Raw genomic sequence first — 17,474 nt, forward strand, 5'->3', positions numbered from 1 at the left:
GGGCACCGAGAGCGTTACCCGCGGGGGTGGGGGGGCGAGGGCGGCCCGGCCGGCGGAGGAGACCGGGCTAGGACACCTGCTCCTCTAGCCCTTGCTCCCCCGTGCCTGCCGCCGGCCCCAGGCACTTGTGTCCTCACAGAGGGCACAGCACGTGGCCGAGACTCCCCGCCTTGCCCTCAGCCCCTGCTTCGCTGTCCTTAGGGTGCAGCCGGGGGGAGCCCCCTACCACCGCCACCCTGCCTGCCTCTGGGTGGCAACACCAGGCGTTGCTCCAGGCAACACTCCACTCGTGCACGCTGTTCCTACACCCTGCGGGAAACAACGTGCTGCCCTCTTGTCTTGGGTGGCTGCAGTGTCTGCCGGCCTGGGGTTGGGAGGAGGGGCTGCAGAGGCACTGAGAGGGCCTGGGGGCCATGTGGGTGCTCGGGGGTGTGCAGGGCACAGGACCGGGCAGATATGACCATAACACTCATCGCCCAAGCACAAGGTGACCGCTGGTCAGAAGAAAAAGGGTCCCCGTTTAACAGGATAGGCAAGTCCCCAGGAGGAGAGAATGGGGTCCTGTACTACAACCATCCACCTGTACGCCTGTCCCCTGGGGAGATGCCTGGGCTGGCCCCAGTACACAGACAGGCCCCCACGCTGAAGCTCAGAGGGTTCCTAGTGGGTGGCATAGGCCGTCTCCACTCAGGTACGAACCAGGACCTCCACAGCAGAGAGGCAGCCCATGCAGGCAGGACAACTGGGTGCAAGGCAGGCTGCATGTGTGTCAGCGAGGGTACAGGAGGGGCCATGCAGCCCCAGAGCTTGAAGCTGTGAGGACAGGCAGAGCCACATCCTTGGCTGAGAAAAGGGCTCTCCACACTGTCCTACAAACAGGAACTGCAACCCAGGGCAAGACCTCACCTCTGCCAGCACTAGCCCTGCCACAGACCCATTTTGCCTCCTGGGCCCCCCACGGAGGGTTCTGCAGTTTGCACAAGCCCTTTCCATATCTGCCTCATCACTCAGAGGATGTGCATGCTTGCCACCAGTCTTCAGAGCTGTCTACCACTCTCTAGGGCCAACCTCATACAGAGCGAGGGAGTAACTGCAATACCGAACACCCCCCTCACCGCCACCGCCTCCCCCTCCTCCCCGCCAGCCATGCTCCTCCAGTGAGCACACATGCCATTTATAGCTCCCAGCAGGGCTGCTGGGACTCACATGTCTCCCATCACATGCCCTGGCCACCCTCCCTTCAAGCTGAGCATAAACTACACCTAGCACAGGTGAGACTGAGGCCTTGCTGTGTCACGCCAGGCTGAGGCAGGGTCAGCAAGACCCTCTGCATGGCTGGAGGCACCGGTTAGGTTCAGAGCAACTGGCACGTAGATCTGCTAGCCAGAGCCAGGCCGTTCTGCCTGCTCAGCACAACTGTGCAACCACTGCAGGTACCAGGATTGAGTTCCTCTTGCCAATAGGGCTGCTACAAGCTCCCTCCTTACTCCTCCCTCTGCACCTTCTGATTGCAGGGCCATATGGAGGCCTTTTGCTCCCCAGGCCGCAGGAGAGACTGCACATACAAGAGGCGAGAGCTTTAGGCTCCCAACCCTTCTGCTGCCATCCTCTCCCTCTCTAGCTTCATCTCAGGGATGCTTTCTGAGACCCTTGTCCCACTTACGCTCTGAATGAGACCAGAGCATCAGCCTGGCTCTGAGCTTCCTGGGATGCTAATCTCTCATCAAGCCAGTCAGACCAACGCTGTAGAGCCAAGCCCTGTCCCTAGGCCACTATCACCCACAGGGCACAAGTTTCCAGCAACAATGGACTTCCAGAACCAAATCAGCACCCAGTAGCAGTTGAAAACAGCTTAAACCAGGTTTCTGGTCACTTGACAGTCCCATCTCATCTTCACGGCTATTTGAATTTACAACCCCCCAGATATACAATTCACATTTCTAACGCTCTTCTTACACAGCTGTGGGCACAGCACTTGGTACTATGCCATAAAAAAAGCCTCTTATCTGATTAGCCCAAGGATCCCTTCAGACAAGCTGCTGCCTGTGCTGGCTCCAGTGTAGCACGGGCCCTGCTGCCACCTCTGACAAAGCCATTCTTCATGGCCCTGGATAGCAGAGGTTGTCTTCCATTCCTGAGGTGTTTTGTTTTGTTTTTAAGATGTTCCTTCAATTTGAGCTGACGCAACTGGATCCCACCTCTGTTAACTGCCAAAGTACTCTCATCCTCCTGCAGGGGCTCTGATTTCCTTCTCTCCTCCATTGCATTTAGCTAGGACTATATTTGCTCAGCTTGCTGTTTCCAATTAGTCTGGCCAACATCTGTCCCATCCCCAAGGATACACAACTTTTTCATGACATCACTCCCAAAAATACACAATCCCCAACCCTCGTCTTTCTGCACCCTTTGGGTCTGGAGCTTGTCCTAGCTTTGGTGCCTTTCCATTTGGCTGCTTCCCTGTAGTCACCAGATCTTGACTGCATGGTAAACAGGCACTCAAGTCCCCAGGATGTGTTGGGATAAAGCCGAACACCCCATCCTGACACTGGTCACAGAACCAGCCCACTGCAGCTATGTCATTCCCTCGAAGTATGCAGAGAGATACCTGCATGCATCAAGCTGGCCGAGCAATCATGTCACTTCAGAAGCCCTGAGCATCTCTATTCTCTAGCTGTGGCTGTGGCACAGAAAGATGCTGCTTGGCTACACCACCACAAGTGATGGTGCCTGGCTCCCCCTCCAGCCCACCCAGGAGCATTTTGAACAAGCACAGCAATAGCCCTGCTACTCTGCCTGTCATGTCCAACATGGGGCAACAAGGTGGGAGGACAAGAAATCATTCACTGTGTCCATTATGCAGGTGGCCTTTGCCTGGGGTAGAAACTCAAGGTCACTTGCTGGCCTGTCTGTTGGCTGATACTGTAAAAATGCCCCGACATGCCCCTCACCTCCCAGACAACCACTGAAGAGCACCAATGACCTGGATGGAGCAGGTAACCCCTGCTGAGGGATGAGATGCTGCAGCATAGGAATGCTAGTCCAGCTAGAAGGATCAAGTGACAGTCTCCAATATGATCTATCCACAAGTGCTCAAGGAAGCAGCTGCAGAACTGTCTGGAAGTATTTCTGGGGCAAGATGTGCTCTAGAGGTAAATACCACAGGGACATGCAGGCAAGACAAGACACATTCATTACTGACTTGTCTGCAGGAATCAGCCCACAGCGTGCAGCTGTTCTGCCTGAGATGCAGGGCAGCAGGCAGCAAAGTCCACAGGAACAGGATGGACGGGAGAGATGGAACAAAAGGATATCAAACAACATCAAATTCACGTGAAAAGTTGCTTGCAAGTTGGACAGCATGCATACAGCAGTGCTATGGAACTTGCACAATTCAAGAGGGTTGTGTACACACTGGGAAGGACTAGGGGGAACAACAAGAGGGTCACTGAGCTGCAAGGGGGAGAGAATGCGCATCTTGAGACATCTGCCCAGTAACACCTCCTCCCAGTGTGCACAAAGCCCCAAGCCCCAAGCTGTGACGGCCAGGGCATCTGCAGAAGGCTCATGGAGGCAGCAAGGGTTCAGGGTGGCGATAACCTGCTGCCAAGCCCACTACGTGAAGTAGCACCAGGTCTAGGAGGAGAGAGGGGTCCAACAGACAGCCACAGCCACATCTCAGCCTGCCAAGAGACCTTGGCTTGGGGAGACTCCACAGCTCCCAGCTGCCAGACCTAAGTGTCAGGAAAGGGACACACACTTCTGGTAACACTACTCTATAGCCAGCAAACTTGCTTGCACCGACGGGCCCAGCTGACTCCCTTCCCAAGCCCTGGACCAAATCTGAGCTCAGAGCCAGTTAGCACATTCCAAGAAATGAGCCGTCTTCACCCTCCAGCATCCCCACAGGCCCTCTGGGTAGCTGAAGTGGAAAGAAGGATCCTGGACATTTTTGGTCCATCCCTGCTTAAAACAGAACCCATTAGATTGGATTGTCCAGGGCTTACCTGGTCCAGGATTGGGTATCTCTTGATGATGGCGATCCCACAGCTTCTCTGGGACCATTTCAGACCTTTACTGCCCTTGGGGAGAAGCATTTTTCCTAACAACCAATATGAATTTCCCTTGTGCCCATCACAAGTCCAGCCCCAGTAAGCCTCCTGGAAAAGGTTAGATCTTTCTCTAACCCCCTAACCCAGACTTGTACAGCAAGAAAAACTGCTGGTCTGCAGCTTGGCCAAAGCCAGTGTCCTGCTCTGGATCCAAGGGAAAAAGCCTATCCTGTGCTGGCTTGATCCATGTTCATGCTGTGGGGACCGGGGCTTCTATATCACCTGCCCGCCCCTCCTTCCCCAAGAAGAGACTGTCAGGACTCTGCCATTGCTCAGAGCCACTGGCACAGGGGAGAGAGGGCTATAGTCCACACGTGACAGCAGAAGTCCCCCATGGTAGGCCCATCCAGGCCTGGTCCTGCTATCTCCTCAGTCCTGTAAGAAGCAAGAACCAAAATCTCCTGTGCAAAAAACCATGATGCAATGCTGGTTGCAAAGCTGCCTCAGGCCACAGGGGTGGGTGCACAAACCCAAATACAAAGCAGAAAAGTTGCCAGGAAAGCCTGGCTACCTGAAGCGGAGGGGGGGTAAGCCTGTCAACGTGTCCATAAATAGTTGCTTGCACGGAGTCTGAGGGGGACATTTTCTCGAGACACATGTCCCTCTTGGAGAGCAACCCATGACTGCCCAGAGAGACAGTAAGCAAATTGCTCCCTCGGGGCACAACAAGTTGGGAACAGCATCTCAGATGCAGCCAAGAAGGGGGCAAGAGTTAAACACAGGAGACAGGCGCTTGAGGAACCAGCCCCCAACCCTTCCCAGGAACCACGTGAAGAGTGCCATCTGACAGAATCGCCTTACAAAGACACCCCCGGCCCACCCCACCACTCCCCCCCTACCCCCCCAACCCAAAAAAAAAAAAAAAAAAAAAAAAAAAAGCCTTCTTTATTGAGAGCAGCACATAAAAACCCAACAAAACCCAACCCTTCTTGGCTGCAGTACCCTCCGCTCAAGCAAACAAACTAACCCACTCTAGGCTGCATTCCAGTAACAGAAATACTATTGTAGGGAGGAGTCAGCGCTCTGGAAGAGGAAGAGGGGGCGCTGCCCGGCGTCGTTGTACAAAAAAAGGCACAGGGTAGCTGGGAAAGGTAGTGAGCTCCTTCATATGCCAGGCACTTTGTGTTCCTGCTGGCTGGCCTGTACCCGTGGGGTACGGGGGAGGCAGGCATGCCTAGCACAGATGGACAGAGAGAGGGGCCAGGCCAGGCCAGCAGATATGCACGTGGCGAGTGGGGATGGAGAGCCTGATGCTGGAGCCCAGCTCTCACCGGGTGAGGGGGAGCTGCGCTCCATTCACACTGGCAGCCCAAAAGCGTTGGGCTGGGCAGGTGGAGAGCAAGAGGAAACAAGGGCTGTCTTTTGGGACCCACAGAGGAGAGAGGTGGCGGGGCTGGGGTACACTGGCTTGTGCTTTGAATCCAGCAGCTGCTGATGCTGAGCTGCTCATGGGCGCACTGGGGTCGGGCTCAGCAAGGGGCCGCAGGAGTGCCAGGAGCTCCCCAGGCACCTAACAGACCCCTGTCCACCCCACCACGTCCTTCCCCAGCAACGGCCAGGATGCTCAGGCTTTGCTGTCAGCTGGGCTGTCCCCGAGGGTGGTGGCGAGCTCACTGAAGGAGGGTCGATCCTTAGGGCTGGGGGCCCAACAGCGCTGCATCAGCTTGGCGAGGCGGGAAGGGCAGCCCTCGGGGTGTGGGAGCTTCGTTTTTCCTGACTGCAGACCTGGCACAGAAGCAAAGTCCAAAGGGCCACTGGGAAGAGGTGTGATCCTCTCTGCAGAGTGCAAGGAGAGCACTACCTCTCCACGTGGGCTGGAAGAGCCTCCCCAGCCAGAACAGCACCATGTCAAGAGGGGGCATGTCACACAGCCTGCCTGGCCCCCTCTACCAGAAGAAAAGGAAGTAGGCTACAATGCCAGGGACAACTCCACATACCTGCTAGGACCTCATCATCTGCCAGTGAGGTGTAGGGCATCTCTCCATGCATGAAGACCTCCCACATGAGCACCCCAAAGGACCACACGTCTGACTTAGTGGAGAACTCGTCCTCCAGCACAGCTTCAGGAGGCATCCAGCGCAGCGGGATCCAAGCCTGGCGGAAGTGGTAGTACTCGCTGCAGGAAGGACAGGCAGGCTATAAGACTGGCACCATGCCCTCCCCTCCCATTTCCCTGCCAGGCTCCCAATTGACCTGTTGTACACGTCCTTGCTGAGGCTCAGGGATGAGACCTTGACCTGCCGCTGGGCACTGACCAGGCAGTTCCTGGCTGCCAAGTCCCGGTGCACGAACCTGCTGTTGGAGAGATGCTCCATGCCCAGGGCCACCTGTGTGCAGAGAGACACCTGATCCCAGAGATATGTCAGCACTGTCCACCCTCCTCAGGGTTCCCAGCCCCACAGCACTTCCAAAACTGCACTATCACCTTATGTTTGGTAGTGAGGGGCTGCGGCTTCAGAGACTCGTCTTTGCTCTTCGAGATCCTCAGGAACTGCTTCAGATCCCCCTGGGAGACAGACAGCAACTCTCAGAGGCAGCACCTCTCCATGCTGCCAGTCACACTGGTCCCTGCAGTGCTCAGATGTGGCAGGCCCACAGATCCTCATCTCCTGGGCCACAGAGCTGGCCTGTCCTCCTGGTCCCTGCTGTGTAGGGCAAGCCAGTGTCTCACTTCTGGGCCTCAACTGGCTAAGATCAGAGCAAGCAGGCCTGATGTTTCCAGGAGATTTTTTTATGCCCCAAGTTGGTTTCTCTCCCACAAACTCCAGGTTCTCTATAGTAGCCCTTAGCATTTGCAGCCATTCTGGAGCATGGAGTCCCGCAATTTAACTTACTCAGCTGAGTCCTGGACATAAACCAGGAATCAGGAGGATGTGGAAGAGGACAAAGTCACCTCCAAGTCTTGCAGGAGACTCCCATCCCCCTTGAGACTCTTCCACACATCGGAAACAGAGGTAAGCTCAGCCTGGTCTCCCTGTGCTTTGCTTGCCCTGTGCTGCCAGCCTGGACTGTGTCACACATGCAGGCCCCACGTCCACCCCTCCTCCTTCTCACTGCAGGCACTGCTGGCAGGGCCCTTACCAAGTCCACATACTCCAAGACCATGTAGTGTGGCTCTGCCTCACGGCACAGCCCCAGCAGCCGCACCACGTTGGAGTGGTTCAGCTTGCCAAACATCTCTGCCTCTCGCCGGAAGTCCAGCTGCAGCTGTTCATCCCTCGTCTGCAGGCTCTTCACCAGGACCAGTGCTTCACCCTCACCATCCTCTGCACCTTTTGCCTTGGCCAGGAACACTTCACCGAACTCCCCCCTGCCTGGAAGTGTAGAGCAACACACGGGAAGACAGCATACATTAGGACAGCATATGTATTTGGTAGCCCAGTGGCTGCAGGGCACTCTGTACCCCAGCACATTGAGATTTTTGGCTAGAACACGATAGGGTTTCAGCCACAGGTTTCCTGCTGGAGTGGGGTCAGGCCACAGTCGCCCAGCATACCCAGGGTTGTGATTGTCTGCAGGTTGGAACGTGGAAAGTGCATCTTGTCAGCAGCACTGTGCCGCTTGCTGGCCCCAGAGCTGCTGCCTAGGTTGGTCAAGGCCACTTCTTCCTGGATCTCTGCTGTCATCTGCCCATTCTGCAGCAAAGCACCACCTGCAAGGGAAGCACAAATGACTTCAGCATCCTGCCAGGCTGTGCAGAGAATGTCACCCTTCTTGGTGCTGACACTCAAAGTACCCCCAGCTGACTCCAAGCACCCCAGCTTGATACCCAGCCCCAGGCAATGGAGTGGCCACCACACAGCTGTTCCCTCTGCGCTCACGTCTGACCCCATCTCTGGCAGCCCTGCAGCCATCCCTGAAATCAGATGCTGAGCAATGGTTTTGGTCTCAGAGCCAACCAGCCCCACCTGACCTCATACACCCCATGCCACCAAGTCATCCCAAAGGGGTGGCTACATCCAAACTGCCATTGACAAAACTCTGCAGAACAGCAGCAGGGGGTTGGATGTGTGAGGCAGCAAAAGAGCAGAGAGGACCCTGCTCAATATAATCAGAGATGCCCAAGAGACTCTTAAGTCTATCTGCCACCAGCTGCTGCAGCCTGACCCTCCTGCTCCTGCTCAATTCCCAGCAAGCCAGCAATGCTCATGTCCTTGGTAATCTTGAACCTGTCAGACCACATCAGCCTGGAGTTTCCTTTACTACCTGAGTTAAAGCAGTGCTAGGAAGCACTGTCCTTGCAATCAACCCCACCAAGCTTTTGGGTCAGGAGCTCCACTAGGTATTTCCCTGGCACAAATAGAAGCGTGCTGGGGCTTCTTGGCAGCAAGGGAAAGGGCTACAGCAGTGGCCCCCTGTGAGAATCTTCTTGAAGCTCCCCTGGTTCCAAGTCAGACCCACCTCTGGCCAAGGACCCAATTAGCAACAGTGGATGTGTCTCTACAATAACATATTTAAGCAGGGGAACCTGAGAGGAGGAGTGGGAGCTGCGAGGATGACACCTAGGCAAACATGGAGGTCAGTGGAAGGAAAAAGGAGGAAAGCAGGGGGAGGTGTGCTGGTGCGGAGACGCCCTTGCCACCTGTGGTAAGATGGCAGGCTGCACCCCTGCCACGCATGGAGGTCACTGGTGGAGCAGAGGCCCACCTGCAGCCTGTGGAGGACCCCACACCAGAGCAGGTGGCTGCATCCATGAGAGGGACAGCATGCTGAAGCAAGGAAAGAATGCAAGGAGTTCTCCCCCCCAACCCTGAGGAGAAACAAGTGGCAGGACTGACTACACTCCCCACTCCCTGCCCCCTGTGCTGCTGGGGGAGAGGAGGTAAAGAAATGGGGACCAGAGCTCAGCCCAGGAAGAAGGGAGGGGTGAGGTGAAGGTGTTTTAAACATGTGGTAATGAATCTCACTGTCCTACTCGTCTGTTAAGTATTGTTGTTGTTAGTGTCCGAATTAAATTGATGTTCTTTTTTTCTTCCCTTAACATGTCTGTCTTTTGCCCATGACCGTAATGGGCAAGCCATCCATCTCTGCCCTTAACTCAATTCCCCAGCCTTCTGCTTTATTTTCTCCTTCCCAGCACTGGGAGGGAGAAGGGGAGAGTGAGCGGCTGCATGGTGCTCATTTGCCCTCTGAGATTCAATGGAAGCAAGAAAACTCTATTGCCTTAAGAAAGTAGAGAACCCTGCAGTTTACAGGCAGCTTGTAGAGGAAAGACTATATAGGTAGCTGTATAGAAAGCAAACATTGATTTTGAATGCATTTACTGCTTGGATCAGACATGGCACTAGGAAGCGGTACTTTCCATAAGCTGAAGGCAGGAGTCTGAATATAAAGTGGGGCACAGCACTGAGCTAAGGTGGCTGACACACATGCAGCATCATCCTGCATCACTGTACGCACTCCATTTCAGCTAGTCCTGGAGCTAGTTTCCTAGTTAAGGAAAAACCTGGCCTTGCAACAGATTTATTAACAAAATCAAGACTTGACCCAAGATGAGGTAGCTCCGACAGGAATCCCACACTGCCCATAATTTCCATCAAGGCGTATTGTACAGCAGCGTGTGTCCACACAAGAGGTACCAGCCTCATGAGCACACCCTGAGCAGGTCTGGGCACGACAACTGGGACTGTGGCTTTGTCACAGGTAGGCTTGGAGCTGTGAAGACTGAGATATGTTGACTAAAGAACTGTGGCTACTGACAACTGTTCTCTCTCACGTGCTAGATTAACATTTGCAGAAGACCATAGCAAAAACCCATCATCTACTCTATAAATCACAGCTCAATGCTTCTTACACTCTCCCTGTCTTTATGCTATTAGCAAGACCGTCCGACCCTGTGCTGTCTGCACTCACGACTGATAGTGTCTCAAGACTACAAGCTTGAAGCCAAGAGGATAATACAAGACGACTGCTGCAACTGTGCCAAGAAAATACCAAAGGCTGCAGAGTTAGTACACTACCACTGAAAGACAGCACCAGCGGGCAGCAATGACAGACGTTTTTGAGAACAGACATCCCCATGTTTCAGAGAACTTTGACGAGACAGTTGATAACAAAGCGATCATAAAAATTAACAAGAAGTTTAATTTATGTATCCAGCAGTCCCAAGGAGAATCAAGAAGTGTAGAGAAGCTGCCTGCTTTGCCCACTTGCCTGCAGCACCTGAGCATCTCCTGGAGAAAGAGACACAGCCATGCTGCTGTGGAGAAATTAGCACATGCCAACACAGAAATCAAATACTCCCCTCAGTCCCCACAGTCATTAACCTCCCCAGATGCTATGTCTGTGTTCACCCAAAAAAAGCAGCACAGTCAGAGGGACACTGAGAGCAAGCAAAGTTAAGAGAGGATGTGGCACATGAAGGACGTGACCTTGGAAGATGAGTGACTTGTGAGGAGTGCATTGATCCACAGGAAATCCATAGGAAGGATCCACTGCAAATCCATAGGAAGGTCAAATCTGTCTGGATCCTGAGGGCACTGGAAAAGCTGCTGGTGGCCAGCCAGGGAGTACTTGTCGTCAGGCAGGTGCTGAGATACTTCAGGTCACCAAGCTAATGAGGGACTACATCAAAAGGAGGAAAAGAGCCAGACCTTTGAAGACCATAGTGAAGGGGGTGACGCCACTGGAACTGACAGCAAACACAAAGCACTCCTCCAGAGAGTCTATAGAAGTACCAGAAAGGAGTGTGGACATCTGGGCAGCTGGGTCTGCTTGTAGCAGTGAGGATTTATCTCTGACAGCTAAACTGGTTCCAAATGAAGGGGATAAGAAGAGGCAGACTCTGGCAGAATAAAAAGAAAAATAAATATAGGCCAAAATAAAAATCTGAGACCACTTCAAAAAAGATTAAAACAAATCCTTTCGCAGGAAGATGATGCTGGCCACAGCCTGCTGGCACAGGTGGCCTGCAACGTATCCACAGAAAATGCTCACAGTGGTGACAGCAGCAGAGCACAAAGCTGCAGAGATGCTCCTGCATCCCTGCTCCCAGGAGGTTCCCCACAGCCAGACTTCTGGAGGTTTGGCTCTGTTCAAAGTACCAAACAAGAGAAAAATCAGGAGACAAAACCAGCCAGGACCTCACAGCAATCCCCACGTGATCAGAACATGGCTGTATGCTGGAGAACTAGGAGGAGGAAGCCCCATGTCTGCATTTACAGTGGTGTGTGGGGAGATTCAGCGGATTGTAAGGGAAGCAAACTCAACTGAACCCCATCACTTACAAGCCCTCACTGATATCAGTGATGCAAGGACAACCATGATGCCAGGAGAAAGAGCTGAAACAGCTTTTGTCAATGAAAATGATGCCCCCAAGATCACTTGGGTTCACCAAAGGAGTCATATAACTCATGCACAGTGGGGACCCAGTTTAGTCCATTTGCAGGGATTTTGCAGAGTCTCATGGAAACAACTGTTAAAAAGCAGCTCAGCTGCCACAGGACAGGAGGGAACATCCTCCAATGGACACACGGAAGCTAGGAACCAGGGTAGTACAACATGCTGCCAACATGGAAGAAGCGCTGCTGGCAGTTGTTTGCTAAAGCCACCAACTTAACTAGCAGCAAAGGTACAGGCCAGCTGTGGCCAGCTGCGGAGGCACACTGAGCACTGGGAGGTGTAGCCAGAGACACATGAGGCCTGGGAAAAGTAACCTTGATGTCCCATCCACAGTGGTGGGCTCAACCTGGAGCTGCCTGCTCTTGCTCCAGAGTGAGTTCTGTGGACAGGGAACTGAAGCCAGTGGCAGAGCTGGGAACAGGACACAGCACAGCCGTGCCACCCTGCAAAGTTGGATGCACCAAGTCCTGTCTGGGGCTCCCCATCTCAGAAAGGTGACAGTGCAACCAGAAAAGGCACTCGCAGGAATGATAAGACATACAGAAGAGTTGTGTGTTCCAGTGCAGAGCTGATAAGTGACACGCTTGAAAAGCAAAGAGAGGGTTTATAGATAACGTGTTATGCTCCAAAAGTCCTTGTTGGAGGATGCTGTAGATGCTCAAAGCTTATACGGGTTTCAGAGGTAACAGGGTGAGTTCACAGCAGAGTTCAGCGCTGTTCAGTGAAAAGTCTTTCCCTCCAGCACCAGGAGGGAATTGTGGTTTGAACAGGCCAGCGGAGTACTAATACTTCATTACATTGCAATAGGAATAGATAGCCCCTTCCCCTTGGCAAAGGATGTATGTGATGCCATGTATGGGTGCTGGAAAGCAGGAGCAGTACACAACTCAGCAGATAAGAGATGGCCACAATGTGGAGCTGGGATGCAGGCTTCACACTAACTTGCCTATTTCTCACCTGACAGCGGGTCTCCATCACCAGCCATAGCCAAAACCAAGAGCAAGAGACTCCAAGGGTAAGGAGGAGTCCCCTGTTCCCTGGAAGCTCCCTGCCCCTCAGCCTCTCCAGCCCAGGGGTGAGGGGCCGGCAGTGAAGCCCCCACCCCCAGGGGTGCCAGCCTCACCATTCAGACACTCCATTTCAGGCTCCTCGCCCTCTGGGTGCTTCTTCAGCCTCTTGGCTTTTCTCCGCTTCTTACAGTAGAACATCAGCCCCAGCACGATAATAATGTAGGCAACAGCTGCCCCCACTGAAAGCCCAATGGTCTGGATCATCTTGTACGGTGTGTGGCTGCCAGGTCCACCGTCCTCTTCTGCTGCCGGCTTGTCTGTGGGGCAAAAAGCACCAAACCCATGAGGGTGCAGAGGGATTTCCCAAATCCTACTCTGAAATGTGCTGGAGGAATGTGAAAAGCTCCCCGCTGCTGTGGCCACCTCCTCAGCCTGCCACAGAACACTGGGCACAGCCGCTATGCTGCATCCCAATAGGAATACAGCCATCAGTCCCTAGCAGGCATGACCTGACACACAGCACCCACAGGTGGGGTCAGGAGCAGGGCCTAGAGCTGCTGGGCATGCCAGGAGGCCATGTCCCAACACCGGGCACCTCCCTTACCTACGACATATAGGAAGGCCTCGCGGTGCTTGATGTTGCAGCTGTTGCCGGCGATACAGGTGTATTTTCCAGAGTCCTCGGTGGTGACGTCGTAAATCACCAGGGAGCCATTGGGCATGATCTGGATCCTGCCAACCACACAGAGCCCTTTGCAAGCACCAGAGGGGAGAGGCAGCTTGGGGCACCTGCAGCCCCATCTCCCCAGGATGCCTTAGCCCCGTGACCCCAGTGCAATCGTCTTAGATCTCAGGCTGTGTAATGCTCAAGAACAAACGGTTGCAGCTCAGCTGCGGCTTGCCAGGCTGCGGCAGAAAGGGTAACCCTGGGGCCAGGAGAGTCCAGGCCACGGGACAGGGAAACAACTGACCGTGTGCCCCCCTAAGCTGGGAACGCAAGATCGCATCATCAGTACCCACATGCTGGGCAGGCATGAGGAATGCCATGCTGCGCCACATTTCAGTTTGGAATGGAGGCTGTGTACCTGGGCAGGTGCTTGCCAGGATCCAAAATCTTGTCCTTCCCTTTCCACTGGATGTGTGGCACAGGGTCCCCCTCTGCCTGGCACTGGAACATGGCTGTGTGCCCCTGGTACACCGTCATGGGCTCTGGCTCTAGCTTGAAGGTGACGTAAACTGAAGGCAGAGAGGCCAACACAAAGGCTGTCAGCTACTGGGAAGGGTGCTGAGCTCCCACAAGGGAGCAGGGCTAGCACTGGCACAGTGGCACATGCCCTCTGGGGCTGTATGCAAAGCACTGACAAACCAGACACTCAAGTGCTATGGGGCAAAGCTTGGGGTAAGGCCAGACATTTCTCTCTCTGCAGAGCCATGCCAGCCGGGTGCCACCCAGGCAAACCCACTGCAAGGCCAGCACAGCAGGAAATCCACCTGCCTGCTGTCGAGCCCTCACCTGCTACCACGAGCTGCACAGTGGCACGGATCTCGCCCTGTGGACTGTTGGAGGCGATGCATGTGTAGTTCCCCGAGTCGCTCCTGCTCACCTTGTGGAATGACAAGATGCCAGCATTGTGGCTGACGTGGGATGGCAGGCTGCTCCCATCTGCAGGACACAAGAAGAGGGATGCAGCAATCATGCATGAAGCGCTGTGCACGTGGCAGTTTCCCAGGCAGCCGCAGCACTGCTGCTTTGCCCATGTTGCTGACAGGCCAATGCAAAGATCCTGTGTCCCCAGGTCAGAAACAGACACATCACATCCAAGTCCCCCCTACCTGTCTTAGTCCACTGGATGTTGGGTTTTTCCCGGCCGGTGGCTGAGCAGGACACTGTGACCTCCTTATCAAACTCCATGCACTGCAGTGGCTGGGGTGGTGGGGTGAACTTCAGCTTTTCTGCAAGAGACAGATGTACTGTTAGGCCCTCCCAGTCGCTGGAGGCACCGGAGCTGGGGGGAGCACGTCTACACCCTACCAAGCTGAAGAGGTCCCTCCACGGTGAGGATGCGGAGTGCTTGTCAGCATACCTAGCACATGAACCCGTGCATATCCCTCGATGCTGCCTGCTGGCGTGCTGCTCACGCACTTGTACATGGTCCCATCATAGACCTCCACGTTGTTGATGCGCAGTGTCCCATTCTCAGAGATCTCGAACCGTGAGTCCTGCCAGAGGGAGGGAGGGAGGAAGGCAGAAACAACACTGTCACCAGCCCTGGGCTCAGACCTAGGTTGTGGCACTCTTGACACTCCACACACCCACACCATGCCTCAGATAGGCACAGCCCTGCTGAGACCCACACAGAGAACTGAGACAAGCTGCAGAGACATCTCTCTGAGGGATATCTCTCTTGTAACTGCCCCAAAAGGACAGGGCTAGCTGCCAGCCAAGTGGCTAGAGACAGCCAGTGGTGTACCCATACACCAGTAGGATGGAGACGGTGCCAGGAACATGGCCAGAGTTGGGGTGACAGGGATGCTGGCCTAGGAGCAAGGTGAGAAACAGCAGCAGCGGACAGAATGACAGACAATCATCTAGGTTGGAAAAGACCTTGAAGATCATCCAGTCCAATCATCTGACAGTTCCCAACTCCACCACATCCCTCAGCGCTATGTCAACCCAACTCTTAAACACCTCCAGGGATGGGGACTCCACCACTGCCCCAGGCAGCCCATTCCAACGACCAGCAACCCCTTCTGGAAAGAAATGCTTCCTAATATCCAGCCTAAACCTTCTCTGGTGCAACTCGAGGCCATTCCCTCTTGTTCTATTGCTTGTTACTTGGTTAAAGAGACTCATCCCCAGCTCTCTGCAACCTCCTTTCAGGTAGCTGTAGAGGGTGATGAGGTTTCCCCTCAGCCTCCTCTTCTCCAGACTAAACACCCCCAGTTCCCTCAGCCGCTCCCCCTATGACCTGTGCTCCAGACCCTGCACCAGCTCCACTGCCCTTCTCTGGACACGCTCGAGTCATTCAATGTCCTTTTTGTAGTGAGGGGCCCAAAACTGAACACAGGAATCGAGGTGCAGCCTCACCAGTGCCGAGTACAGGGGTGAGATCCCTTCCCTGTCCCTGCTGGCCACGCTAGTGCTGACACAAGCCAGGATGCCATTGGCCTTCTTGGCCACCTGGGCACACTGCTGGCTCCTGTTCAGCCGGCTGTCAATCAACACCCCCAGGTCCCTCTCTGACTGGCAGCTCTCCAGCCACTCCTCCCCAAGCCTGTAGTGCTGCTGGGGGTTGTTGTGGCCCAAGGGCAGCCCCCGGCATTTGGCCTTAGTGAAACTCCTCCAGTTGGCCTCAGCCCATCGCTCCAGCCTGCAGAGCCTCCCAGAGCAGAGGAAGGAGCTGAGCGGGTGCCCAGCTGAAGTGTCTGTGAGCAGCAGGGGCTTGTCCTATTACCTCACCTCAGAGATGGAGACCCCGTTGCGGTACCAGGTGATGGTGGGTTTCAGGGAGGCCTTGCTGAGGCAGTGCAGGTATCCTGGCTTGCTCTCCTCCAGCTGGCTGTCCTTGGGCATCTCCACCCACTTGGGTACCGCTGGGCACAGAGGCAAGGCGTTATGTAGGGCAACTCACCACCCCTCTGGCCAGCACCAGCTCAGACCACACAGGCAGTGTGCAGTCAACCGTGGGGGCCCTGCAGCCCAGCCATGAGAGATGTGCCTCTCTGTACCAGTGAAGTAATGCACCATCCCACCCCAGCTCGCTCCAACCCCCTACCCAGCCCCTTTCTCTGCTCCCAGCCCTTCTCAGAAAGCTGCCTACTAGCCACAGTGATGCTCAGCTCCTGTTTCTTCTCTCCAGCCTTGTTGGCAGCATGGCATGTGTAGATCCCTGCATCTGTCTCGGTGATACTGGTGAAAACAAGATGTTCTGCCTCTTGATGCACCCTGCCAGAAGTGGGAAGTCGTTCCTGGTTCCTCTCCCACCAGACTTGGGGCGTGGGTATGCCTCGTGGGGCATTGCAGGCCACACGGTGCCCCTGGTTTGCTGTCAACACCTTCGGGGAGAAGGGTGCCATTTCTTCAATCTCTGAGAGGAGTAATAGACAGCAGGGATCAAACAGGGCAGCAATGTGTAGCCAACCCACCAGCATCATCTTCCCCATGGGAGGTACCAGCCAAGGGAGAGAGCGCACAAGCTGTGTTTGCTCCCCTCATCCAAGCAGCGAGGATGAACCATTTCACAGATAAACCAAGCACTTCTCCATGTACTGACCCATTGCTGTATTGCCACATAGGTCCAGAGTGACACTGCAACCCACTGCCCACCCTGCCACCAGCCCCAGGACCTCACCTGCTAGCCGTAGAGTCGCCTTCAGCACGAGAGCTTTCCCCCTCTGCCCACGGCCAACACACTTATAGACACCGGTGCTGCGAGACCTCACCTGGGTGATCAGCAGGGAGCCGTTGGTGAACACGGTGGTCCTGGGCACGTGGGGAGAGGCAGGACTCAGTGGGCATCTCTGCAGGACAGAGGCCAGAGCCACATCCCCCTGATGTCCTACATAAGCCCACGGAACCAAGAGGCAGATTCTGTGCCGAGTCAAGCTTCCCAGTGCAAGGGAAGCAGCACACGAACAAGGAGATGGTGGGACACATGTTTCATGGAAGAAAAGAGCTAACAGAAGTGTGTTTCTTGGAGAAGAGCTGGCTCCCATCAAAAAATGCATCCCCAAACTGGTACAGCTCTGAAAGCTGGCACAGCCAGGAAAGGGGGTAGGGGGCACAAGGTGGCGCCCGGGAGCTGCCAGGCCACTGGGCATCTGGCACCCAGGTAGCACCACTTGACTTGCACAGGCTGAGAAACATCCTGGTCTCCAGAATCACCATCACCGGGCAGCCTGGGCTGGGAGATGGCCACAGCTCTGGGAATTGCCCATGTGTAGATATCTAGGGCTCAGAAACATTCCTGGCTCTGGGGATCACCACACACTAGAACGTGGAATGCAAGACAGC

General features: G+C 54.8%; 1 protein-coding gene across 1 annotated transcript in view; it reads right to left on the bottom strand.

Moving 5' to 3' along the window:
• Positions 1 to 4,993: 4,993 nt before the first annotated feature.
• The window catches only part of PTK7 (protein tyrosine kinase 7 (inactive)), a 40,161-nt gene continuing 27,680 nt past the window's right edge, over positions 4,994 to 17,474 (bottom strand). The window contains exons 6-20 of the mRNA XM_074897930.1: positions 16,813 to 16,943; positions 16,282 to 16,548; positions 15,921 to 16,054; positions 14,545 to 14,680; positions 14,294 to 14,413; positions 13,974 to 14,123; positions 13,546 to 13,696; positions 13,065 to 13,192; positions 12,574 to 12,777; positions 7,606 to 7,761; positions 7,191 to 7,423; positions 6,535 to 6,615; positions 6,303 to 6,454; positions 6,047 to 6,225; positions 4,994 to 5,834 (exon numbers count right to left, since the gene is read on the bottom strand). Of these exons, the coding sequence (XP_074754031.1) occupies positions 5,674 to 5,834; positions 6,047 to 6,225; positions 6,303 to 6,454; positions 6,535 to 6,615; positions 7,191 to 7,423; positions 7,606 to 7,761; positions 12,574 to 12,777; positions 13,065 to 13,192; positions 13,546 to 13,696; positions 13,974 to 14,123; positions 14,294 to 14,413; positions 14,545 to 14,680; positions 15,921 to 16,054; positions 16,282 to 16,548; positions 16,813 to 16,943 (2,383 nt within the window). The 3' untranslated portion in view covers positions 4,994 to 5,673. The remainder of the gene's footprint in view (positions 5,835 to 6,046; positions 6,226 to 6,302; positions 6,455 to 6,534; positions 6,616 to 7,190; positions 7,424 to 7,605; positions 7,762 to 12,573; positions 12,778 to 13,064; positions 13,193 to 13,545; positions 13,697 to 13,973; positions 14,124 to 14,293; positions 14,414 to 14,544; positions 14,681 to 15,920; positions 16,055 to 16,281; positions 16,549 to 16,812; positions 16,944 to 17,474) is intronic.

The sequence above is a fragment of the Athene noctua genome, chromosome 1 (genome assembly GCF_965140245.1).
Source record: "Athene noctua chromosome 1, bAthNoc1.hap1.1, whole genome shotgun sequence".
Taxonomy (NCBI): domain Eukaryota; kingdom Metazoa; phylum Chordata; class Aves; order Strigiformes; family Strigidae; genus Athene; species Athene noctua.